This window comes from Varanus komodoensis, unplaced genomic scaffold (genome assembly GCF_004798865.1).
Source record: "Varanus komodoensis strain SLA01 unplaced genomic scaffold, ASM479886v1 scaffold81, whole genome shotgun sequence".
NCBI lineage: Eukaryota > Metazoa > Chordata > Lepidosauria > Squamata > Varanidae > Varanus > Varanus komodoensis.
The window spans coordinates 1,184,699-1,210,451 of NW_025336495.1; the positions used below are offsets into that span (position 1 = coordinate 1,184,699).

The window sequence follows — 25,753 nt, forward strand, 5'->3', positions numbered from 1 at the left end:
GGGGGGGGTGAGTGCTGCAACTCCCGGCATGCCCCAGTTCATATGGCTGGCTAGGGCATGCTGGGAGCTACAGGACTTTTTTCTCTGTTCTTCATTGTCATAAGGTTGTGGCCTCAGTGTGTTAATTCCACCACCAAAGGCCCACCACGAATCCACGGATCTCCTGGATGAAACTTGTTTGTCCCATTATCATTACGTTTCTCTGTTGCCCATAGTTGCAGCTCTCTGGGCAGTTCACAATATTTAAGTCACCCGTCCAGATTTCAACCAGGCCCAACCCTGCTTAGCTTCCAAGATTAGACAGGATCAGACACTTTAGACTACGTGGAAGATTTATGGTGCCAGATAATGGGGTAGGGACAATTGTGATGTCGAATGCAAGAAGCTGTGGTATCAAATGTTCAGGGAAGTCCCTGTTGTGAACCACCCAGATTGCTTTGGCTGTTGGGCAGTATAGAAATAGAAAAAGTAATACTAATAGTGATGGTGGCAAAGCACCTGGAAAGCCCCTCTGATCCATTTTTTTTCTTGGGTAAGTATGTGCCGGACCACGCCCTTAGTGAATTAATTCATCGATAAGGTGTGCAGTTACACAGACCTTTTCTCAGTACCTTTAATGAACTGAACTGGATTGAAAAAACTGGAAAGTGCCAAGAAATCTCAGAAGAACAGTCCCTGCTTTATAGACTGAAGCAAAGCCTTTGACCTTGTGGCTCATGAGAAGATAGGAATGATCCAGTCATCCTGATGTGAAACCTGTATCATGGACAAGAAGCTACTGGGAGGACAGAATATGGAGAAACAGAATGGATGCCTATAGGTAAAGGGACCAGACAAAGTATGATTCAATAACAACCCATATTCAACTGGTACTCATATTCTGGATTGCTGTTACATGTGAACCAGGTCAATGTTAAATCATAATGCAGGGTTTTTGCATCACAGTTCAACAAACACGAATGATTTATCAACAACCATTGCTCATCCCAAACACTGGATTGTCATTATATCTTAACTGTGTGACAGTATGAATTCTACGTAAAAATAATGCAGGTCCCCAGGAAGCTAACCATTAACCTACTCCCCCTACTCTCTTTGTTCAGTAACAAAGTCCACGGATCCTCTATGATGTGCTTTGTCTTTGTCGCCTGCAGAGGCCTTGTCTCATCAACTAACCGATCCGGGGAAGACAGCTGGTTAAAGTCACTGTTTGTTCGCAAAGTAGATCCCAGGAAAGATGCTCATTCCAATCTCTTAGCCAAAAGGGAGACCAGCAGTCTTTATAAACTACAGTGTGAGTTGCTTTGTTTAAATTTTAACATTTCTCATATTCCTTTTAAAATCCTATGTACTTTCTTTCAACCTTCAACATTGACTTTTGCTATTTTCAGTTCACAATGTCAAACCGGAATGCCTGGAATCCTACAACAAGCTTTGGTAAGTCTGAATGGCACACTGGAGGATTTAGGGAGTAATTTTATACAAGTTTGAATATTTTTCTCCCTAAGTATGCATAGAATCACACTGTAGAGGTTATTAGAGCTTGTTAATTAGTAATCCTAAACACACTTGAAAGGAAATCCCATTGAGCCTGGTGAGATTTGCTTCTCACTAAACATGGATAACATTGGGAAATCAGGCTTTAGTCCTCTGCCCACTTATCTGGGAGTAATGCCCATTGACTTGAATGGAACTTATTTCTGTGTAGACATATATATATATACATTCTGTTGGTAGCTGAGTCCAGGGTTCACATGCAGGAAAATGAAGTGGTAGAATTCTTATCATGGATTGTAACACTTCAAAAGGCAGGTTTGAAGGAAACTAGCGCAGTGGGGAGCGGGATGAACTCGAATATTTTCTGCTGATATACTAGGGTTAGTTTGTTTGTTTGTTTTACTTTCTGGGATATTTTCATTTGGGGTGAACAAACAACGCTGAGGTTATCGGTGCCTGTATCGCCGGGGCCAAGCTCTCCTTGTCCAGTGGAGGCAATAGCTTGTGAACCAGTTGGAGGTAGTAAAAGGCAGTCTGAACCACCACAGTCACTTGGGGCTCCAGTGTTGGATCTAGGAGTCCCCCTGATGGATCTCTCAGGGGAGTGCAAGCCCCTCCGGAACAGGCAATAAGCCTTTCTCCTGGACTTCGGAACGACTCACCCACAGGACTTCTGTCTTTCCAGGATTTGGCTTCGGTTTTTTAGCCCTCATTCAGCCCATTAATGAGTCCAGACACTGGTCTAGAGCTTGCCCTGCCACTTCTGATTCACTTGTCACAGGGAGACAGAGCGGGAAACATAGAAAACCGAGCGAGTCGGAAGGGACCTCCCGGGCCATCTAGTCTGACCTCCGGAAATCATCTGCACACTGATGGTGCAGGTGGGGTTTTATTGTCAGTTGAATTTTTAGGATGCTGTGTTTCATTTTACATTTTGTATTGTTAAACCATCCTGAGACTTCAGTAAGGGATGGTCTAAAACGTAATAAACAAACAAGCAGACAAACCAGTGGTGCTTGCTGACAGAACGGTTCCCTGCAGAACTCTGTAGCAACATTTTAAAGCAATTTTTAAGGTTGTGTGTGTTGGGTCTCTCTTGTAAGCCGCAGCCCGAGGCTTTTTGCGACTGGGGCGGCATAGAAATATTTTAAATAAATAAATAAACATTGCCAGGGGCTCACAGGGGTCACCAGCCAGCGTTGGTGCGCTTGTATCTCAGTACATGTGGGGGAAAGTTTCAAGTGAAAAAAGTTGTGATTTTGTGCTAAGAATCAGTGAAAGTGACAGAAACACAGAATTATGTGTATGTGTGCCTTCCTTCCTTCCTTCCCTCGTTCCCTTCTTCAGTCAAGAGGTGCTGCCAAAGATCCACGACAAGAAGGAGTATCCATGTGCACTGGTGGGGACGTGGAACACGTGGTACGGAGAGCAAGATCAGGCTGGTAGGAGAGAAGGCATACACTCGAATGCACAACTGTACCTGTGTTGTGTGCTTGTGCAACAGATGCCCCATTCCAGCTGGGAGAAGGAATGGCAGGGTGTGAGACAAGAGCCAGAGAGTGAACAGCTGTCATTAGCGCCACTGCAGAGAGCAGATGACAGAAGAGATGGTCACAGGAGGCTGGTCAAAGTGATGCCCTGCAGGGCCCAGCACAGTTCACAGACAAAGCAGGTGCTGGCTCAGCCGAGTCCAAAGGTTCAGAGTCCGTCTGTCCCCAGGCAGTGCCTGATGACAAAGTCCCCGCTTGCAAGAGACATTCCAGGGATGCGGCTTGGGTTTGGGACCAGGCACTGCCACACGGTTAAAGGTTTCATGTGCACCTTTTGCCTTCCTCACTGGCTCTTGTGGAGTGCATGCGACGTTGGGTTGCTCGCTCACTGATCCAGGCTCCTCAAAAGTTGTGCCTCGGGGAGCTCAACAGTCCCTCTCAGCCTCTGTGTCTGGCCCATTCATGCAGCTTTCTGAGCAGAACATTTCAGTTCAGATAATTATCAGAAGGATTATAATGGTGGCGTATCTGAATGACTGGCCACTGTTTGTGGCCGCGCTCACAGTGGTTCATGGAGCAGCTATGGCAGCTGTCCCCAGCCTGGTGTTCTCCTAATGTGTTGGACTAGATCTCCCGCCGTCTGGGTGCAGAATCATCAGAATTGGGGCCCAACACATCTGGGAGGCGGCTGGTTCAGAAAGGCTGTACTGAAGTGCATGCCCTGCATTGATTTCAGGAGTCCTGCACAGGAGAATGTGCTGCTGGGTTGTGCGCTCTTTCTTTTTTCCCTCCTCTGGGTGCTTCTGCTGGCAGGAGGAGGAAATGATATAGGAGCAGAGAAGGAGAGTGTCCAGTTGTAGACCTGAGGGCTTGGAGCCAAGCAAATGCCCAGTGAGGAGGCATGAGGTGGTGGTTTTCATGGAGAAGCGATGGCTCAAGAAACATCTCTCTAGATTGGCTTCTGAAAGGTCTCTGCCTTGAGACCTTACAAAACCCAGTGGTCTGACAGGCACTGGAAGAGAATGAAATAGCTAATCAACCACATGGGGGTTGGAAGTGGGAGGCTGGTGCCCACCGTGAGCAGAGGGAAGGTGGTGGGTGGGTTGGCAATGGAAGCAGAATTGGGGGAACATGGACCTGAGGTTTGGGGAGCCAGATGGAAGCCCATCGAGGAAAGGGAGAGAGGACTCCTAAATATGCTCTTTTTTATTCCAGTCCATCTGTGGAGGTATGAGGGAGGCTACCCGGCCCTTACAGAGGTCATGAGCAAGCTTCGAGATGACAAGGTAAAACGGAGGGAAAAGAATCTTTTGCAGCCCAGTCCTATGGCATTTGGTGAAAATTAAGCTCATTAATTTTCATAGGTTTATTTGTGCAGTTCTATCCACATAGAATTGGGCTGTTTAATGCCTTATAGAACAAACTGAAATGCAAGATGTTTTAAGAGATATGTAATGGAAACAGAAGTTTTGGAGTTCTACACACACATGTGTATGTATGTTGATATCTCTACTGTGTTGAGTGTCAGTGTGCTGAGACTGACATCATCCCAATCTATTTTATTTTATTTTCATTTGTACTTGTTTTTGGAATAATCATGGTTTTATTGCACTGTTTTGCTGCTTGGTTTTATTGCTGGTTCATTTGTTTCCCTTTCTGTATTTTATATTAATTGGATTTTATGTTGCTTCAGATGTTAAAGTTTTAATTTTATTATGGACTTACGACTATGTTGTCGTTCTTGCTTCTTGTGAGCCTCCCAGACAGTCCCCAGGCTATGGAGTTGCATATAAATACAATCAATCAATCAATCAATAAAAAATCTGACCTCTAGAATGAATGACCACTTGTATGTTAGATTGGCAAACAATTAAGGAGAAGCTGGGTTCAGCAAGAATGTTCTGGACTAGCTCCTAGTTTCAGACTCCCCTTCTTTAAGCAAGCAAAGGAAGCCAAACCATGAACATTTCCAGGACCCAGTCCAGGGGTACAGAGGTATGGTTCATGGAGTGCATGCAGCCCACCAAGCCATTTCTGGTGGCCCACCAACCACCCTTCTGCCCCCTTGTATCTGCTGCCTCCCCCAAAACTGCAGCAGCAGCACCTTGCTTTGCTGCTGCCCTTCGCCTTGCCTTCTCAGGGTCTTGCCTCGGTATGCAAGAGCCGACATGCAAGAGCCGGCCGGGTCTGGCAGCTGCCCGGAAAGGGTGACCAGGCAGAGAAGCTGAATTGATCACGCTACGTTTTCCTGGGATGTTACAGCAGTGGAGATAGGGAGCACTCCAAGTTGGAGAGGAAGGGTTTATTTTTCAAGACAAATCTCTGCTCTCGCTGCAGCGACACCGCTGAGTTAACAAGCGAAAACCCGCTCCAAATTTCCACAGTGCCAATGTGATGGGATGCCTCCCCCTGTGAACTGGGTTGCTGTGCCCACCCCACACGCAGCTGGCCAGGCAGGCTGCCACCCAGACTTCCAGAGCTCATCAGGTGGCTTGCTGCCCAGTCCTTGCCAATATAGAAACGCAGAAACAGATCGAGTCGGAAGGGGTCTCCCGGGCCATCTAGTCTGACCCCCGGCTCCAGCCGGCTCCGCTCACGACATGCCCACCATGTGCACGTCCCGCCTGTCCCTGAACACCCGCACCGATGGGGCCTCAGTGCACACAATGCTGTTAGGCCCAGCTCCCCTCTTCAGGGAAGAAGCTACACAGTCATCCTTACAGATGTGCTATTACTGATTGTTTAAGTAATAGGGATCTACACTTCCTGCAATGTCGTGGGTTTTATACTTTCCCAGGAAGTGTAGCTGTTAATTTAGGGGGATTTTTAGTTGCTCTAGTCAAACCTGTGTGCTCTGGTTATCAGTTCCTGGAAGCTGCTTTCACAGCATTAACACTTTCTGGATGCCTTATCTATCATACCTTCCAAGGACACCCTGGGCTGTTGTAAGCTCTTTTTCAAATTTGCTTTGCAAATTTTTCTGCCCTCTTTTGACTGACTTCCTCTTCTTATCAACTACAGTGTCTTTATCTGTTTTCACCTTTGCTGAGTCATCTCTGATGTCTCCTGTGCAGCACTGATTCAGGGAAATCTTTGAACTAACCTTCCCAGGCATACACAGCTCAAACTGGACAAAGAGAACCTGGGGAAAGAAAACAAATTAGGTCTTGAGACATACCATGTTTACAGAACATGGTTCCATGGAGCAGCCTCTTTATTAGCAAAGCAAAGTTGCGTCAGATAACGCTACTTCTAGGGACCAGGGAAAGTTCACTGGGTGTATGGCGATGCAGGCTCTTGCGAGAACGTGTGGTGAGAGAGAGAGGTGGAGCAAAGTATTCTGTGTTTTAGACAACAGCTAAAATTCAATTGCCATATCACTAGCCTTTCATATCACAGTATTTTATTTTAAAGGATGGGCTATGTTTGTTTTTGGTGTTACCACCATTTCAAATAAAAATTATGCTTTTATTTATTACATTTTATCCTGCCCCATAGCCTATTTATGCAGTTTGGGCAGTTTACCGTTTCAAAACATATAAATAACAATACAGTAATCACAGTTAAATAAACAAAAACACTAGTATGGCAAAAGTTGACAACTTTAAAATAGAATTAGTGCATAGTATTGCAGCAGATATAATACAAACCAAATTAAAACAGATCTTAACTATTTAAATATTTAGTAAATGAACAGGTCTTTACCTGGCACTGAAGAGCTAACAAGGATGGTGTTAGGTGCTTCTTCTTGGGGATTATGTCCCACAGATGTGCAACTGCTGAGAAGGCCCTTCTCCCAGTTATCAACGCCCCTCATTTTTGGGGGTGGTTCCCTAAGAGACTTCTGCAGAAGATCCTAGAATCTAGGCAGGAGCAAGTTGTTCCTTCAGGTCATCTGGCCTCAAACCTCTGAGGGCTTTAAATGCTAACATCAGCAATTTGAATTGGGCTTGGAATTTAACTGGCAGCCAATACAGCTGAAAGAGAACTGGCTTTAATGTTCAATAAATATCATGGCATTTTTCAACATATATATAATCTTGTGTATGTGAGACCCTCATATCTGTGGGGATTCCAACTTCCCCCCAGTGATGCCTTAAACCGTGGATAGTGGTGAACACGATCTACTGTACATACACATTTCTTTTTTCACAATTTCACAGATAGAAGATTCATTCTTGCCATACATCCTAGCAACTGCAGTGTACTTTTTTCCCTTTCCTTATTAAATCCAGAATTTTCACTTAAAGGAAGACTTTACAACTTCCCTTTGGGAACAGAGCTCCTCTTTTAGGGTTGGTGCTGGGCTGTTCAGGTCCAGGTTGTAATTAGGAGAAACTGGATGTTTAAAAAAAAGTCCCACTATTGCAGCCTTAAGTAATACTGAGATTTTTATTCTATGTTTTATTTCTAGGAGTTCATGGAATTTCGCAAAGCAAGGGGAAATATGCTTCTCTCCCGCAAGAACCAGTTGCTGCTGGAATTCAGTTTTTGGAATGAACCTGTTCCCAGGACAGGGCCTAATATATATGAACTGAGGTCTTATCAACTGCGTGTGAGTGGTTTTTTTCATTTACAAAATGTCCATCTCTTTTTAAAGAAAGCAATCCAATAATGAAAAAAATGCACCTGCCTTCAACTTCACCTCAGAAACTAGTCTGTTTCTTACCAAATCAATAAACAATGCAGATACGCACACATTTGGCCTTCGGAGCAAGACTGCAGTGGGGTAACACACCCTCTTATGTAAGGTTTTCTTTGCAGTTTGCCTGGAAGGTACAGCTGATAGAGAAGATAAAAGCCAGTTCCTGCCAGTAGAGGATGACTGGAAGCACCACTAAGATCAGTGCCTTGCTTGTTTCCTCTTGAAAGCACCTGGCCTTTGGCCATTGAACTGTTTGAGGCAGGCAGAACAATGCTAAGGATTAATGCTGGCCCTCAAAGTGAAAAACTGCCTCAGGAAATTTAGTTTTAACCCGTCTCTTCACATCTCTTGAGCTGAGTTCTCTTCTTAGTTACTGAATAGAATCCAAAAGGATTCCTGGAGGCAGGAGGGGACGCCCACGCTTGCTTCCCATGCTTGGTGGAAGAATCATGCTCTTTGGTTCTAGTTACACTCTTTCTCTTCTTTTAGCCCGGAACAATGATTGAATGGGGCAACTACTGGTAAGTGTCCCTTGCTGTGCTGGGGGTGGCATCCTAGGCTGAACTGCAAAACAGGCCCATGCGCTGGGTTGGTCCCAGCAGGTGAAACGATGCCGGAAGTGGCTACTTGAAAACAGGAGGTTGCTGAAAACTTTTGGAGCAAGCAGGCCCAGCAAGGACCTGGAGCTCCAGCTCAGGACAACGCCCTTGTCCGCAGCGATCCGCTAACCTCTCGTTTCATGAGCAGGTTTCGTTGATGCGCAGAGAGCCCCCTGCATGGGAAGAATGAGCCCCAGAATTGCACAGAAGGAACGACTGGCTGGAAAGAGTTTTCCAGCTTTTCAGTAATGAATTGGAGGGGATGGTATCTCCTTGCATGCTGGAATAACTCAAGAAATGTAGTTTGCGGGATTGCCGTTTGTTGAATGCACAGCCCAGCCATGTCTGTGAGGATGGAAAAATTGCAACTGGAATAGTCCTGAGTTCCGCACCTGCGAGACGAACCAAGGCCGAGCCTGTTTTGTAAGGTGGCAGGGAGGATGGTTAAGAGAAGGTCTTGTGCTATTTTCCATCCAAAGGTGCTGTCCGAATGACTCGACAATAATTTCTGATAGTCTTTTAAGCAGCACTGATAGTCTTTTAAGCAGAAGTAAAATGTCAAAATTACATATATGGCTACCCACCCCCTACCTCCATACATTCTTTTCCTTCCAACTTAGAGCAGGAGGCCTGTGGTTGTGTTTTTTTAATGGCCCACAAAGATAGAGATTCAAGGTTAGGAAAAATTTTGTCACTTCTGGAAACTGTCACCCAATAGCTGCGGCTGATGGGTGTCTAGGTGGCTGGTGAGCTAGACTTTTATTCACAAAGCCTATTTTCAAAGTTTGAGGACTCCTTTTGTTTTCCTGGCCAAGTGGCACAAGCTTGATTTTCCTTATTCAACATAAATTAGGCCCAATCCCCTGACCTAAAAATAGATCCAGGAGTCATTCATAGTTTTCTGGATTCGCCCCTTCCTGCTTCTACAGCAGCAGTGGGAAAGATGCAGCTGGATGCCAGCTTCCCTTAGCTCCAACCAGCCTAGCCAGTGGTGATGAAAGTTGCAGTCCAACCACACCAGAAGAGGGCCACACATCCCCCCCCCCTTTTGTAGTGCTGCACGGTGCTTCACGGTAAGGAGTGTTGTTACTTGCTGTGTTCGGTGGTCATGCTGTACGTGTGGAACAGAGTTAGTCCTGGCTTAACAGTTGCCTCATGCACAGCACGAATGCACTGTTGGTCAAGCTCTGTCGTCTGCCTTCCAGGGCTCGCGCCATCCGCTTCCGGCAGGACGATAAAGAAGCCGTGGGAGGCTTTTTCTCACAGATTGGACAGCTCTACATGGTTCATCACCTCTGGGGTAGGGCTGACCTTCAATTCTTACATTCTGGGCATTCATCTCACTCCCTTTCCTGCTCAGCTCGAAACATAAAGGGCTATTTGATCATGGCTTGATTTGCACATAAGGTTATTTCTGTTGAATTCTGGTTGTATTGAAGTGCAAATCCAGCTGCACTGACAAACCGTGGTTTGTGAACCACAAACAACACAAAAGAACAATCCATGATGTGTTGTTGGGTTATGGACTCTGAGATGGTGAGACCATGGGTGGTGGTTATACACGAACCCAGAACGATGGGGTGTTCATAGGTCGTTTTGCCGGGCTGCTGGGTGGCGGAGTGGGGGGAGGGGTGGCTAGGCAAAAGTAATTAAAACACCAAAAGTCAGGCGCCTCCATGCCATCGCTGCAGTGACACAAAGCCTTTGGCATAAAGGGAGGGAGTGGTGAAGGGGGGAAGTGATCCAGGGTGGGGAAACAAATGGCAGTCTGTTCAATCATCTGTCAGAGAAAACCTAAGTAGGACAGCAAGCCATGAGTTAAATAAACCATGGACTAGTATTATGTGTGAAACAGGCTTTGCCTACTGAAGTCACCTTTAGAAAATTTGGGTTTCGTTTATGTTCAGACGGCAACTGTTGTGGGCGAGAAAGGCTGTTTCTTCAGATCAAGGCAGGGGACCTTGGGTTTATTTAGCAATGAACTTTCGCAATGTTCCGTGGGACTTCAGAAGTGCCACAAAGAAGGGTGGCCCAAGTCGTAGCAGTGAAAATCAGTTTAGGCTCTTAATTATGCTGCTCTTAAGTGCTTTATCAGTGGCAGCTTTCCCAGTCTGGTGCTCTCTCGTTTTATTGGACTGCAGCTCCCATCCTTCCCAAGCTTGATTGACAGGGTTTCCAGTCCAGTACATCCAGAGAGCACGAGTTTGGGGAAGATAGACCTTGCGGTGTTTGAAAGGAAGGTGTTGGGTGTTAAGATGCTGATTATTTTAAATCTGCCCCCCTCCCCACAACACTTTCAGCTTACAAAGATCTCCAGAAACGAGAAGACATACGGAACGCTGCATGGCACAAGCCTGGGTGGGATGAGCTAGTGTACTATACAGGTAAGAGCGCGACACTGGTGTCACAGGCCCTGGTCCTGGAGGTTGGAGTGCTTTCTCCCCTGATTAGTACCTCTTATGGAAACCTGGGAGGACCGCATCTCTGGAGAGTCTGCCTGCCACAAGAAGGGGCCTCATGAAAGGTCCCCCTGTCTGGATCTCCCCTCCTTCCCACACACCACACGTACCTCAGCCCATCCAGCAAGTGCTTCCGCCTCTCCAGGTAGCATGTTCGGGGGCCTGGAGCAGTTGCCGTGGAAGGAGGGAACACCAGTCGTGTGAATGCAGCTGATCCAGTGTCAGCTGGATCCAGCCCAGGATCTGGGACTGGGCTCTGCTAATGAAGGACCTCAGGATTCAGAAGGTCCCGGTCACCCCTTTAATTTCCTCCAGTGTGGATCATGGTGACAAGCCTGGTTTGAAAACAAATTCTGTTCCGGGCTGGCATCAGGGAACAGGAAGGCTGGCTGTCTGTTGGGACATGGCCATCCTCGGTGGGTGCGGGGGGCATCCAGGAAGGTGGGTAGCAGTGTGAGCTCTCCTCTCCTCTTTCCTGGTTAGCGTTGGGGGGGTGTTGAGTCCCCCTTTATAGGAGCTTCCAGGTTCTAGAGCTGGCCGCTCTTCTGTGCCATTGCCTGAGCTTTGATCCCTACAAAACCTCACTGACATCACATGAGCACATAAGAAGAAGCTTGCTAGATGAGCCCTGTGACGAATGAGATGCCTCGAGGCAGAGCCCGCGAGTGGAACGCCGCCAGCACCGCAGCACCCTCCCCCTCATGTTCCCAGCACATGGCTGCCCGATGCTGTGGGAAATGTAGCCAGTGTGGCCAGCAACCACAGAGGGCGTTCATGTCCATATGTGTGATCTTGTGTTCACTCTTTTGAAAACAAGCACAATTTTTTATTTTTTTCCCCAGTGCCCCTCATTCAGGAAATGGAATCCAGAATTATGATACCGTTGAAGATTTCTCCACTTCAGTAAAACTACTGACTGACACCTACGGGTATATTTGAATTGAGAAACATTTACGTCTTTTCGCTAATTTGATTGTATGTGTGCAGCAATGGAAACATTGCCTTCTGAGAGTCCTGTATACAGGGGGCTTATATGTGAAGCTGCTTTTTCTTCAGATCCTGTAGTTAAAATGCATTTGGGAAAATTGTGTGGTCTTTATTTCAGTCTTGGAATTCAGCCACCTCACCTGGGTTTCAGTGAAATAGCCCTTTTCAAGCTCAGCCAGCCATTTGGAGAGCCAGGGGGCACTGATGGAAACGCACAAGGCTCGGTAGTAGTTGCACGACCTTTAAGCACTTGAATGATACTGTAATTATCAGGGGCACGGGGAGGGATTTCTCAGGTCGACTCCCTTGCATTCTTGATTTCATACCTAGCATTACTTGTCTGAAGTAACACACAGTGGCTAAGTGAATCCTCGTTCCCCCCTTTTCCACTTGGAATTGCGCAGAGTACCCGTGGAATCCCTGCTTTCCCTCTTTCTGATGAGTTTTTAAAACACCTTTCTGCAACCGAGTGCCTTCCGGATGGGTTGGGCTACAACTATTCTAAAGGAAGAAGGACGGTTAGGTTGCAGGAAGGTTGCTCTGAACCCTCTGATTCTGGTCCTCTTTTCTGCTGGCCTCCCTGAAATAGTTTGTTTTGCAGTTCTGTCTGGTCAAGTAAAACTAATCAGTAACACCTTTTCTGAATTGTACCACTTCAGGTGGCATATCAGGGAAATAGCTGGTCTTAAACCAATTATTAGGAGAAGCATGCAAACACACAGACTCCCCACGCCAACCACTGGAAGTCATTCAGTCCAAGGCCTGCATGTTTGATTTTGCTGAATGAAAATACTGACCTTTAAAAAAAAACAAAAACCGACCGTTGCTGATGCAGCATATGCTGTCGGAAAGGACTGCAGTCTGAATGATCAGCCCCCGAAATGCAGCTTCCTGATTTGAATGACATAACAGGCATACTTCAGTCACTGACTGTGAACAATCAATTGAAATAACCCACAACCATCACATCTATGCCTTTATCTGTTCCCACAAGCAGGCGCCGTCTCAAAGATGAACATTTTTAAAGTGCAGGTTGTTGCTTTTAAAAGCAAGGACTCGCCTCTCATCCTAAGTAACGAGACCTTCTCCCATGCTGGAAGGCAATGAGACTGGTATTTCTGGGAGCCAGCAGTGCTAGGAGGAATGTGTTGATCTGATACCACAGTGCAGAAATGGAACGGTCATAAAGCTTTTCGGGGTGTGAGCCACATGTCCTTGCCCCCAAGAAAGTAGACCCAGCCTTTGAGGGGCCCTTCTTACAGCTTCGCCACTGGAAAGGGGCATTCTGTCTTTAGGGCAGGAGGAGGACATGCTGCTTTGCACCCTTTCTCCTTTCCATCGTGCTTCTCCAGCACCTCCCCTTCCCAAGCTGGTTCTGGCACGGTGGATGTGGGAGTGGCAAGCACTCACTCCCAGTACGATTTTCCTTCTGGACAAGAGGCAGGCATGAGGCGCTCCCCAGCGTGGACTGAAGGAGGTTCAGACTGGGTGGGGACGCTGCTCTTGCGCCAAACTTGAGAACTCCCTGGTCTACTGGGTTAAGAAGAGTTGATGTCATGGCCGTGTTAAAAGCACTCCTGGACTGTGCAGTGAAGCACCTGTGTGTGAGGAAAGGGGTTTGCCTTGAATGATTGTTCATGAGTTCATCCATTTCTGTGATTTGTCTAATGTAACTGCTGAAGGTAATTCTGAAAAGCTGATGAAAACATGAGACATGTTTAATCACTTCGGACTGGCACAAATCATCGGTGTCTTTTGTGTCCAGCTTCCTGTTTTTGATTTCATTTTAGAAAAGAAGGGTTTTATTTCTCATGTCTCTGTAATCTTGTGAACATCTTGTATGTTGAAATGATATCCTGTTAGCTAACAAATCAGTGCATACAGTCTGTGTCCAATCACTTAGGAAACATCCACTTTATACATTTCAGTGAGTTTTCTGGCAAAATGTGTTGATAAACCCTATTGATTTCTCATATTATTGGCATTGTTTGGAGTTATTTCAATGGTTCTAGATTTTGATTTTTCACTGAGATAGTCTTTACAGCCGCAAAGAAGGTGTTTTACCAATATTTTAGTACATGTTGACTGCAATTAGAGCTCATTGAATTCACTAATAACATACAGCACAATCCTATGCAAAATTAGACTAAAATGGGGGGCATGTAGGCCTTGAAGGCCATTTTTCCATCCACTCTTAGACAGGGTTGTGCTTTTCGAGTCCAGCTCTGTGTACGATGGCTGAGAAATGCCTGACTTGCTGGCTCGGGAACACTGGGAGTCACGCGTCCTTTTTCGCTCTACTCTTTGGACTGCACCTTTGCTCACTTTCCTTTCTTGTTCACAGGCTGTTAAGAGTTCTGTGTCCGGATAGCGTGTGGCCGAAGCTTGAGTGGGCTAGAGATGCGCTGATTTCATTCTCTGATTGAACGAACCAGCTGGTTCTTTGAGGGCAACTAGATAGCCATCGATCGGGGGGTGGGGGCAGAACCTCCGGTCAGGAGCCCAATCCAGCACTCTGGGGTTCCCTAGAAGTCCACACCCCTTTTCCCTATCATATATTGTTTGATGATTTCCTGGCCTTTGTGCATTTCTTCCCATTCTAAAAGAGCGAACCAAGTACTAAGAGCATGAAGCGAAAAGGCGCTGGCAACATTTGTCTGTGGGGCCCAGCTCTTTTTCCTTTGCACCCCCTTTGCTGATACGCTTCCCCTGAGAGTGCCGAGATGGAAAGAGGTTTCACACCTCTGGTAACGGAGCGGTAGCAAAGAAAAGATTTCCTGATCTTTTATATATTATCCCACAATGAGGAACCACATGGCCGTCTCAGTGTCTTGGTTCCCCCCCTCCCCCAGTGGACAAAAGTGTCTTAAGGTTCAGCAAAATAAAGCTGCTTTGAACATTGTGTTTGCTGGAATGCGAGTCCCGTGGGCATATTATCCTGGTTTTTTCCAGCTAAGTTATGGATTTGCGGTGTATCACCTGACAATCCCCCACGTGGAATGCCTCTGGGACGCAGCCCAGGCACATTCCGCACCGGCTCCCGTGCGTTGCTGTTTGCTTATGCGTCGGTCATGGAATTTTCCCGTGTGACCCCTTGTGCTCTCTGTCTCCTGCATCTAACATTATTATCGGATGGGTTAACCGTCCGGAGAGCGGTAAGCTGGGGCCTGTTGCTGTGCAGTTTCCCTTTCACCACCCTGTTTCCTGTTACGTAAATGGAAATGCCAAGCCATGAGCAGTCCAGGGGAGTCCCAGCAGGTGGACGGCAGCCAGGCAAGGCACAGACCAAGCCGGTGGGTTCATGGCCCAATCCTTTGGAAGGCCTTGGGCTGCTGCGCTGCCTTCCTGGGTGGGTTTCCTGTGTTTCAGAAGACAGGTGAGAAGTTGAGAAAAACGAGGGGTGCGAGCGACAGGTCTCGTCCGGACTCCATGTAAATGTGGTCGACGTGGTAGCGAGGCGGCAGCGCCTCGTCTGAGTGCGGTGCAGCGGGAGGGGACTGGGGACACGGGGGATCCGGTTCTAGTCCGCACGCGGTCATGGCTGGGTGACTGGGCCAGTCACTCGGTCTAACCCACCTCACACGCGGCTTCTTGTTGTGAGGACGCAACACGTTGTGCATCCTTGTTGTGAGGAGCTATGGAAGCTGCCTTGGGTTCCTCACAAGAGGAAAAAGAGCAGGATATAAATGCTGTGTCATAAACTGGAACAGATCTGCCCAGTTTGCGTCATCGCGCGCGCACACCCTCATCTTGGCCCCTCACCATCATCAAGCTTTTAAGATACATGTAAATATACAAGGTGAGCCGTTCATCTGCTGCTTTGCAGGTGCACATAATTCTCTGCAGCCTAACCGTCCCACGTCCTTTTTTCTACCCTCCCACTACTGCCAAGACCACCCTGCTTGCTTTCCCCCACCCACTTTTGGCTCATTCATCCCTCTCCCCATCTCTCTCCGTTGCAGTCTTGCTTCCCCACTCTTTCTGGTGGCTGCGTTCCCTGATTTACAGAGGAGAGCCATCTCCTCGGAACCTGTCCTCTTTCCGCCCAAGTCCACATTCAAGAACAAAAACCTCAAGCAGCAGGTACTGGAAGTCACTGCTCAGTATTTAGCCCCTGGACAGCGCACTGAGCTCGCCTGGTCACCACTGTTCTTGCAGCGGTGAGATGCAGTCAGTTGCTCCTTAAGTATAGCCAGGCGCTTGCTCCGTAAATCAGCAGATGCACGTTTTTTGTAAATCTTGGTCCACGTTTGTCCTCTGTTTTTGATGATGCAATTATCACCCCCCTCTTTTTGATTAAGCATGCATGGCCACTCTGGCACAGTTTAATCCTTCAGAAAGTAGCCCGATTCACATATTAGCAGTGGTGAATGGTGCCACTCACACCTGCTTCTGTGTCATTAGTGAATCTGCTAGAGCACGTGAGATTTGGGAAAAGGTGCTAGTGTGAGCTGATGGATTCCCAGTGGAAGTCTGTTACAGATGTAAATGGCTAAGCAGAACTACAATAATGCGTGAGCATCTGGGGGTGGCAACTTCATCTGAACAATCCAGCTAGTCCGGCATCTAAAGGTCTTTGGTAATTCATGAGGAAGATAGCTGTCCCTTTCCATTCATCTTCGTCTCCAGGTGCTCTGTGGAAGACTTGCCCTGGACAAGGAGGCTCTACTTAGCTTTCGTAGCAAATAGCAATACTCAGAATGCCGCTTCTCCCATGTCAAATTCCCCACAAGCTCCACCTTTTCTGTGAGCCCTTTCCTCTTCACTTACCTCTTACCTTCCAGGGAGGTGATGCTACTAGGGAACAGGTATACTTCTAAAGACTAAGATCTGTTTCTTCAAATGCATCCACTGCTTTTTATAAGCCATCCCAAGTGCTCGCCGCTGCCGCATCTTGGAGGCAGTGGATTGTACATCGGTGGTGCATTGTGTGGCAATTCCTTTCCTTCCTCCTCCTGAGCTGACTGACTGCCAGTTGGTTTCATTGGGTGACCCTGCATTCCAGGGTTTGGAGGAGGCGCACAGAGCAACTATTCCATTTACTCTCTTGACAGCAGCAGTGGGTGAAAAGCCTTTTCACTGGTTTCCTCCAAGAAATGTCTTGCGGGACTGCCTTCACTGAGCTGCCTTCACCGAGCCCATCAGCTAAGAGCTGTCCAGACTCCATGGGCCAGCATCACTGTTTGGCCGAAGAGAAGAGAGGGAGCTCTCGGCATTCCCTCAACCCGGAACGCTGGAATGTTGGCACCCCGCACGCTTCCTGGCGCCGTGATAATGCCGTTACTGTTCTCACAAGAGTGTCTCTCCAAGTACCAAGCTGCGGCGGCTCTTTTGAGTTCTCCTAAGCAGTGTGGCTTCAAGGGCTGCACCTCAGGTCTGAAGCCCCGGGGGGGGGGGGCAAAAGGAGCACCCAGAGAGCTGCGGGTGGTGGGGGCACAGAAACCGGTGCCACCCTGCGGGCGGATGTGGGCAGGCCTGGACCCGCCAGAGCTGAAGCTGCTTCCCACAGCTGACTTTCTTCTTCCAAGTAGAAATTTTCATTTGGAAAGGACAACCGTGCAGGCGTGCCCATGGAGACACATTCCCATTGATAGCACCACATTGCTCTTACAGCTTGCCTCTTTTCCTCCTGTGAGGACCCCAGAGCGGCTCAAACAGCTCCTCTCGGGCTCCACAGCCACCCTGTGTGGCCGAGGGCGAGGGCGCCAGTCACCCCGCGAGCTCCGGGGCTGAGCAGGGACTAGAACTTGGACCTCCCATACCTGCAGTGTGGCACTCTCACCACACCACACCGCTCGGCTTATTCTAGGTTCAATCAGAGGTTTTCCCCGAGTCAATTATATGGTACTACACTAAGTTGATATATAGGATTTCTGTTTAGGATTTCAAGAAAGAAGTCTTCGGATTGTTTTTGTGGATCACTGAATGAACTATCCACTCAGTGTGCAGCTGCTGTGAAAAAGTTAAATTCTGTGTTTGGCATAATTAAGAAAAGGATCAAAATAAAACTGGCAACATCACTTAGTCTTGTGTGCAGCTCTGGCCTTGAATGAATCCTACGAAATGCAGTGCATCCCTGTTTTTCCAAAAGGCTTTTGGGGGTGGCCTGCTGTCTGTGCTTTTCCTTCCAGTGCTGCTCAGTGGCTTTGATGGTGTTTTTTCAGTATGCCAGATGTGATGAGATCGGAGTGTGGCAGGTTTTTGCATTTATTGGAAGCTGCCTCAAAAGCAGTGGATGAAGCAGGGTGCACACACCTCTTTGAAGTATCCTCTCATTGTGCAGCCCTGTCTCACTCTAGCCCTTCAACTTTCCTTCCCTTTAACCCTTCACCTTCCCTGCTTCCCAGCTGCCACCTGACTCTCTCCTCCTCCATCTCCACAGCTGCCCTCTGTTCCTAATTTCTTGAAGACTATCAGCTAAGATGGGGAGCTGACCACTGAAATTAAGCTACAGGTCAACCAGGCCATCCATTTTTAAACGTTTGAGATCAAAAATGGATCAGAGCAAGACATAAAAGCAGTGTGTTTAAGCATGTGCGAAGTGTACATTTTAACTATCGGTAACCACAGCCATCCAGCCGGGAATAAAGGACTGGGCTTCCCTGTAAGAGCATCTGGCTTCTGGGAAAGTGGGGAGCCCTTGTAAGCCATGTGGTGCTTCTTTCAGCTTGAGGGCTGAATTTCATTTGGAGAACCCAACACTCCAGCAGGGCCAGAGACAATGAGATGGGGCCGAAAATGGAAAACCATTAATCTTTTGTAGCGCAGGGCTTTCGCTGCCAGTAACTCAGGCTTAGGAGAAGTGTTTCGACCTTTCAGAATGAGGAAAAATGCACAAAAGCTGGCAAACCCTCAAAGCTGTCATGGGAAAGTGGCATGGCCAGCTGAGGAACTTCAGAAGGCCAGGGTCCCACCCTGCCTGCAATAACCTGGCCCCCTTCCTTCCCTCAGTTTCAAGGTTTTAATGAAGGCTTCCTGGCTGAAAAGGTACGGGTGTCCATTTGAACCCGTTTCTAAGGACAGGAGCTTGCCTGGCACCCAGAAATAAAAGGCTGCAGATACATCTGTTTGCAAATAACAATAAGAATATGTTTAATTACATAATTAATGTATCTACCTATGACAAGTGTTAATAAAATTAAGTCCAATTCATAATTTATCGTTCTTCTAGTTCTTTCAGTAGCTCGTCAAAATGAGTGATGTACCATTTGGCCTTTTCTTTAACTTGTTTCCGCACAACATTGCCTCCGAAGCCGATGAAACAGTCCTGGGCAAACACAAAGGAGATGGGCTGTGTCAGAAACACGGGCCTTGCGATTCCCAGCCAGATGCACGGGAGAGCACACAGGCCGAACTGAGGGGGCCCTCCACTCCCCGGCAACCCGCCGGAGTCTGCGCACAGGCCAGGCTGAACTGTGGAGTGACTGCTGCCTAACTGCATGAAGGCTGATGCCGCAGAGGGTGGTGGGGCTCCAGCCCTCTTCCAGGTCAAGTCCAGCTGCCCAGGGTGCCAGCCCTCCTGACTGAGCACTGGTGCCAGAGGGATTTTTCCTGGCTCAGCCACCCAGGAGCAGGTGCGGCTGTTACCTTCCCCTCCCGTCAACCACACGATATAAAAAAGTTGGCCGCCTGCGTCAATGTTAAGCCAAGGGCTGCAGCAGGGGCTTGCCACTCGAGGCCGATTCTTCGGGCCTTCTCTGGCCTCTGTGACCTGTTCATACTGGCTGGGCTCGCTGCCCCAGACAGATGCCAAAAGCAGCCCTTAACAGAGAGCCACAACCATGAACGCAGAGAAAAGCAGCGTGTCTGGTCCACGAAAGGATTGCTTTCCAGTGCTCCGGATTTGCTGATACAGGGCCATGGGCTTTCCCTGCTATCTAATACCCAGGATTGGGATGTACCCCATGACGTGGTTTCACGTGCTGCCACCGCCACGTGAGGCGTTCGGGATTCGGCAGTCCCCGGGACAACGTGGCAATGAGTAAAGCCAGGTACCCAGTGTGAGGCCCGGGGTGCCCATGTGCCGGTCCTGCCCCTCCTGGCTTTTCTTTTAATATGACGCTCTCACATGGAGCACCCATATTACTCTTTCTAGATTCCATGGCTGCCCACTGGCCCCAAAGGGTCCAGGACCCCTGTGTGTGTGAGAACGAGAGGGGGGAAGAGAAGGCAGGCAGACCTGTACATCAATCTGACCTGGCCAAGTGGCGGCACCTGAGGTTTGGCTCGCACGAGGATGTCTGCCTGCGGAAGGAGGGCTGAGGGGCAGATGGTTCCGTGTGGCCTGAGCTCCCACACAGCAAGGAAGCTCAGCCGGTGCCCTGCAGCCGTCGCTCCCTGCATTTCTCCACCTCCCCACTTCAGTTGCTTGTTACGAGGACAGAATCGGGGGAGCTCAGTCCAAACTGTGCTGGGCTCCCAAGAGAACCGCCGACGTTCCCGCAGGGGCAGCACGTCCTCGGACACTCACCGCAGGTGGACAGGCTTCCATGTCTGTCGCTCCGTCGCCAATCATAACCACCTTCTTAAACTGATACTGCTCCTTCAGGAAGCTAATCACTTGCCCTTTGCCGCCCGACTCGGCTGTGGGCTGTGTCTCATCGAAGCCGGCGTATTCTCCTAGGGAGATGTCACAGAGAGCGGGGTCATGCGCCTGCAGCACGCTGCGGGAGGAACTGCCGCAACGCTCTGTGCGACATGCACGAAGACGGTGCCGGTGGTGGAGAGAACTGTCCCTCCAGCAGTTTTCCGGTACAGAAGGTGACCAGTCGAGGGCCTAGGAAACACGCCCTCTGATACAGAAGGCGTCCTTGCTAGTCCCTGTGTGTGAGGTTTTGCTATCTCCCAGGGCATGCGGGAGCAACAGTTTGTACATGCTCAGAAGCCCCGCTATCCTGCTTTACACATTCTAGACCAAGCCCTGAAATTAAAAGCAAGTTCCAAGGGAGTGAAATGCCAGCTCCACTCCTTGGCAAACACCTTTTTGGAACCCCTTTTCTGCCTCCATACTAAGGTGGAGATTTAGCCAACTGTTCCCCATTCAGTCTCTCCCTCACTGTCATCACTGTGACTTGTCAATACCCAAGGTAAGGAAAATCCAATCTTCAAATCCGTACAGGATCTTCAAGGGTGCATTACCTACATCATTTTCACCCTGTGGAAGTCGAAGCCTATTGTTCCACAGCAACATGTCCCATGGTGTTCCTTAAACAACCCTGGTTTGTTTGTTCGTTTTTTGATTTATATCCTGCCTTTTTCCTCAAAGGGCTCAAGGCAGCTTACCTCTCCTCCTCCATCTTATCCCCACAACAACAGCCCTGTGAGGTAGGTTGGGCTGAGGGTCTGTGACTGGCCCAAAGCCACCCAGTGGGCTCCATGGCCGAGCGGGGACTCCAACCCAGATCGCTTGAGTCCCAGTCCCACGCTCTTCACCACGATGCCACACTGGTTATTCTAGTGCCCCTGAAAGCTGAACCTGGCCATTAAAACCACGCACAGTATCATGGGTAGAACGAAGTCTTTAACTTTGCGGCTGCATCTTCTCAAGGCAGAGTGGACGAGAGACCTGCTGCGCCCTCTGCCAAGGTGCCGGCCTCAGCAGCGACCCTCCTCGTGCCTTCTGAGTTCCAGAGCTGAGAGCAAGAGCACGACCCCCAGAAGGACCGGTCCATTCCGGTCCCCCAGGCAAGTTACAACTGACAGGCCAGTTGTGCTGCTTGCTTCCTTCAGTGGCTCTATGTGGCTGGGGGGCTGGAAGAGGGGGATCTCTCGCTCTTCCCGGCTGCAGGAGAGGGAACATTGGCACAACATTCTGCAAGGAAACAGCGAGTTCCCGAGTTCTCCGGAACTCACTCAGTCCGATGGAGCTGCAGACCGTTGCAGCTCCCACATTTAGCGGTCCTATAAAAGTTACAGCCCTGCTGTGAATACTCCCTTTAGATTTTCTCTTCTTTGCATTCCTGAGCATGACTGGCAAGGGGATGCTAGGATTTGTAGTCCAGCACATCTGGAGGGCACCAGCAAGGAAGCCTCCTGGAATGGGCGTCGTAGTTGTCATCCAGAAACCAGAGGAGCTGAAGGCTTGTAAAGGGCTTTCAGATTCTCAGGCAGTATGTCCTAGCTAGTATGTCCAATGTATCTGATGATTGATGTTTTCAGTATTAGTTTAAAAATCTTAATAAAAATTAAAAAAAAAAGATTCTCAGGCAGAGAATGATCACCTTCCAGTTCTTTGGGAGAAGCCCAGACGAGTTTTCTACTAGATTCAAGCTTGGTTAAATGTGTGGTATAGGAGGCCAAATAGAGGCTTCAAGTCAGAGCCAGACTTCTGACCCCAGAGTCACCTGTGGCGATACTCGCCCTGAAACCCAGAATTCTTTGGTGGTCACAGGATGCATCATGGATTAGTCCAAACACCATTTATAGGGTGGCCTTTGCTTTGTACAAGGGGGAAAACAAGACCAGGAGCAAATCCCTTCAGCTGAAGCTTCCTCAGCCAGCAGGTGAAACCTCAGAGGCCAATCTGTGGGTTGGCCTTTTGTTCTGAACCCGAAAGGAATGGATCTGGCTGGAGGGAAACGCTTTCAGAAATTATTTTTCAAGCCGAAGGCAAATATTCCTGTCCATACTGTCACAGAATGAAATTGGACATTTCTTTAAAGGACTCCTGCACATAAGGGTCTTCTGAAAAGGAGAAGGTCCTTGGTCAGATTTGCCCCCGTGCAGCACTGCAGCGTGGATTAATCGACAAGCCACTTTCGTTGCTCATTCACCCACAGCCTTCCTCGCCCCTGCCATCCGTCCCAGGAAGCCCAGTGTCCCCATTTCCTGTGGCAGCAGCTGTCCGGGAAACCTTACCATTGAAGTAGAACTTCAACCGGTTGGCAAACACGTTTGCTGCGGGGATGTTCAGCTGGGAAGCAACATGCTCGACGATGCTCTGGAACCCCCCAGAGATTAAGAACACCTGAACGCCTCGCAGGTGGAGTCGGTTGACCAGCTCCCTTTGAGAAAAAGAGGAGAGACCCAACATCAGAGGGAGCACCAAGATGTGGGGAGGAGTTGGGGAGGCCTCTCTCCTTTCTTGCACTAAGAATGGCCTCTTTTGCCGTCTCTCCTCTGTTCACAGGTGAGCACGATCCGCAAGCGAGAGGCTCAGGGGCCCCTTGTGGCCACAGCTGGCCCTCGAATGAATGAAAGCTACCGTGGCCCTGAGAGCTAGGCGGGAAGGGCGCTTCTCCCAGGTCTTCCTCTGCGCGCAGTGCTTTTTCTCTCGGCAACTGGTGACTCCTGTGTTTGCACAGGGAATTCAACACAAGCCCTTTCTGGCTGTTTCCAGCTCCATGTTTCTAAGCTTTTCTCTGAAACCTATCAGGATTAGGATCCTAGAGTCCAATTTGCTGGGAACATCTGCTGCACAAAGCTCACTGAAATGAGCAGAAAGTGCATCAGATCTTGGCAGCTGGGTCCACACTGTTGTTGAGTTTTTGCCAATGTTGCACAACCGATTCTACAAAGAAATTTCACTCTTAACTGGTAAATCTTCCAGTGTTCATTTTAATCTCACAAACGTGCCCCAGTGGAAAGAAAGAGAGACAAAAATACAGATCTTCCAAACTGAGAATGTAACAGTCTTCTTTTAGCCTCTTTCAGCAGAGGCAAAAGAGAGGTTCATTCCTTAGAATGTGTCTCTTATTTTCTCCTACATCGTACTGCTGCCAGTTCTTAATCAACTGTAATTCGTAAGAGGTCAACATGGAAGATATACAGGGAACTCCATGTTTTGGAATTCAGAGATAATTGCAGAATCTAATAATTTTCAGGCAGTATCTTACCTTATTCCTGGTGTTAGTTGGGGTGGATGCTCCGATATTAATTTCTGGACCTGTTCATAGGAGGGGCGAATGAGACCCAGCCGTGCCGTTAACGCTGCCTTGAACGTGACGGAGCCACCCATAGCTCTGCGAGTCCTAAAGTGAGAGTTGGGGAGACTCAGATCAGGCTTTTGAGAGGGAGGGGACACCTTGGGGCTGGGGGCCTGTGTGCACAAGCCAGCAATTGCGCAGGAGCCCTGTCTCCTTTTTCAACACGTCCTGTGGACCTTGGGCCAGCCAGCCGGTTGCACATGCCAAGCCCTGCAGTGCTCAGCCTGCTGCTGCTGGCAAGCCCAGAAGCGGGGCGTCGAGGCACCTGACCTCCCGAAAGCTGGAGCTGCTGTTCCTCTGGGTGGGAGGCTCCCACGGGGGCCATGGGGTGCTTTTCTCCTGGGATTCTGGGGAACGTGGGAAGGAGGATTTCCCTGGGGAGAGGAACATTGTTTTGATCTGGAGCCTGCTTCCACCTGCTTGCTTACTTAATGTTTTTTAAGGAGACGTGAATCCCAGCAACATGATTCATGTCAAGGCTTAAAAATGGACTAAGGGCATTCCTGGAGAAGGAGAGCCCTGTCAGTGGCTGGCAAGGAATGGTGGCCATTGCTGTCCAGCACGGCCGGAGCTGGGGAAGGCTTGCCAGCGTCGCAACTGTTTCCATGGCTGGAGTTCTGATGCTGGGCATCCCAGAAGGCTCCAGTCCTGCAAGGATGTGGTGAGCCAGGCTCACCTCCATTATCAGTGGGATGGATCCCAGCAAGAGTCTTCAAACTGACCGCAGAGCGGGCATCAAATAGTCCTTAAAAGAACTAACAAGGAAGGGGAAGCAGAGCCTCTCCAGACGGCGGGAGCCTACAACTCCCGCCATCTCTCCCCACTGGCTCCACTGGCAGGGGCTGATGGGAAAGGTGGGCCACACCTTTCCTTCCCTTAGCTTACAGATTCAAGCTGGCCCTCCTGCCACACAAGCCCAAGCTAGTCTGCAGCCTGCTGAGGTGCTGAGGGGAGGGCAAGAATAGCCAGCTCCGTGGCTGCCCGTTCCTTCTGCAGCATCACACAAGGCCCGGCTGCTTCAGGGTAAGGAAGCAGCTGTTCCGGTCTGTGCGACACAACCACGTCCTGGCCAGGATGGAGCTGAGCACCAAGCAGCTGCGGGTCCTGGAGGGCAGTCTTCCCCGGGGAGTCCGCTGCTCTGGCTCCTCCTCCTCCCCGATACCTGCTCACCTGGAGTGCCACTGTGAGCGCAGAGGCCGTGCCGCTCCTCCCCCCACCTCTGCCGCCTGGGTGGAAGAAAGAGGCTGGCCGAGCAACAGGCCGCAGCGGGGAAGAGGAGGGGGCCACGGGCCCTGCTGGTGCCAGCCTTCAGCAGGCGCCTGCCCAGGCCTGGCCCCACTGCACAGCCTGGCTGCTCAGGAGAGCCACGCCACGCTCGTCCTTCCCACGGCACCAAGTGGGAGGCAGCTGTACGTACATTTCCGCCACCGCGTCTCCGACGCCGCAGAACTTGGCCAGCTCGTCGATGCCCTCTTCGCGGATGACGGTGCTGTCCACATCGAAGCAGACCGCGTCGGCGTTCTGGAAGACCTCCTTCAGCTCCATCAGCGAGGGCGTCCTTCTGGGGGCCTTTCTGTTTTGCGAGAGGAAGATGAGCTCGTTCTGGAAATCGCCACCCTGCACCCTGTGCTGGGCCATCTTGGATGGGGCTCTGTGGCTGGCAGCTGTGAGTGAGGAGGGAATGGCGAGAGCCACGGTCCTTTTCAGCAGCAGCGGGCGGTGGAGGAGGCGAGCGAGGCAGCGCCTGATTTGCTGGCTGCAGGGGCAGCACAGGCATCGGGCAGTCAGCCAAGACTGGCTCCCCTGCTGAGTTAACCCTTCTGACGTAAAGAGTGCACCTGCGACTTGGCACTCAGAGGACTCACAAAAGATCGATTTTCCCTCTTATCGCCTTTCTTTACTATCAGCCAACTTCCTAACAGCCAGCAGAGTGGGAAAGCTACATTTGAATATAAGTAACCACCGTCCACTTTGAAAAGAGAAAAATACAGTGTCTCCTGCAGGCACACACACCATTCCCTTTTCCCTTCCAGCCACTGACATCATCATTTAGAATTCAGGATACTTGACCTAAAGCAATGGGGCAGAACAGCATCCAAAGCCAGGGGTGTGTGTGGGGGCCGGGGGAGATAAACTAATATAGTGCTAAAGC

At 49.3% G+C, this 25,753-nt stretch overlaps 2 protein-coding genes across 3 annotated transcripts in view; one reads left to right on the forward strand and one right to left on the reverse strand.

The window, feature by feature from the left end:
* NIPSNAP2 (nipsnap homolog 2) overlaps nt 1-13,652 on the forward strand; it is a 13,878-nt gene extending 226 nt beyond the window's left edge. Inside the window, exons 1-10 of one of the 2 annotated variants that reach the window (XM_044456074.1) lie at nt 30-820; nt 1,155-1,294; nt 1,392-1,437; nt 2,845-2,939; nt 4,203-4,273; nt 7,402-7,542; nt 8,122-8,153; nt 9,437-9,531; nt 10,532-10,615; nt 11,533-13,652. In XM_044456074.1, coding sequence (XP_044312009.1) covers nt 807-820; nt 1,155-1,294; nt 1,392-1,437; nt 2,845-2,939; nt 4,203-4,273; nt 7,402-7,542; nt 8,122-8,153; nt 9,437-9,531; nt 10,532-10,615; nt 11,533-11,597 — 783 coding nt within the window. In that variant the 5' untranslated portion in view covers nt 30-806 and the 3' untranslated portion in view covers nt 11,598-13,652. Of the gene's footprint in view, nt 1-29; nt 821-1,154; nt 1,295-1,391; nt 1,438-2,844; nt 2,940-4,202; nt 4,274-7,401; nt 7,543-8,121; nt 8,154-9,436; nt 9,532-10,531; nt 10,616-11,532 lie in introns of those variants that run through there. The other variant, XM_044456073.1, reaches the window with a different exon arrangement.
* Nucleotides 13,653-18,744: 5,092 nt separating this feature from the next.
* On the reverse strand, nt 18,745-25,289 carry PSPH (phosphoserine phosphatase). Its single transcript, XM_044456075.1, has 5 exons — nt 25,019-25,289; nt 23,512-23,646; nt 22,535-22,680; nt 20,148-20,296; nt 18,745-18,944 (listed from the first exon to the last, which is right to left on the reverse strand). Exons 1-5 carry the CDS (start codon nt 25,237-25,239, stop codon nt 18,834-18,836), a joined length of 762 nt encoding a protein of 253 aa, XP_044312010.1. The 5' UTR covers nt 25,240-25,289; the 3' UTR covers nt 18,745-18,833.
* Between the last annotated feature and the right edge of the window lie 464 nt (nt 25,290-25,753).

Coding starts and splice junctions, on each gene's coding strand:
- PSPH (XM_044456075.1), bottom strand. CDS start 25,239: ATGGCCCAGCACAGGGTGCAGGGTGGCGATTTCCAGAACGAGCTCATC. Junction 22,681..23,511: donor CAACTAACACCAGGAATAAG/GTAAGATACTGC, acceptor TTTTTCTCAAAG/GGAGCTGGTCAACCGACTCC. Junction 20,297..22,534: donor GTTGAAGTTCTACTTCAATG/GTAAGGTTTCCC, acceptor ACATCTCCCTAG/GAGAATACGCCGGCTTCGAT.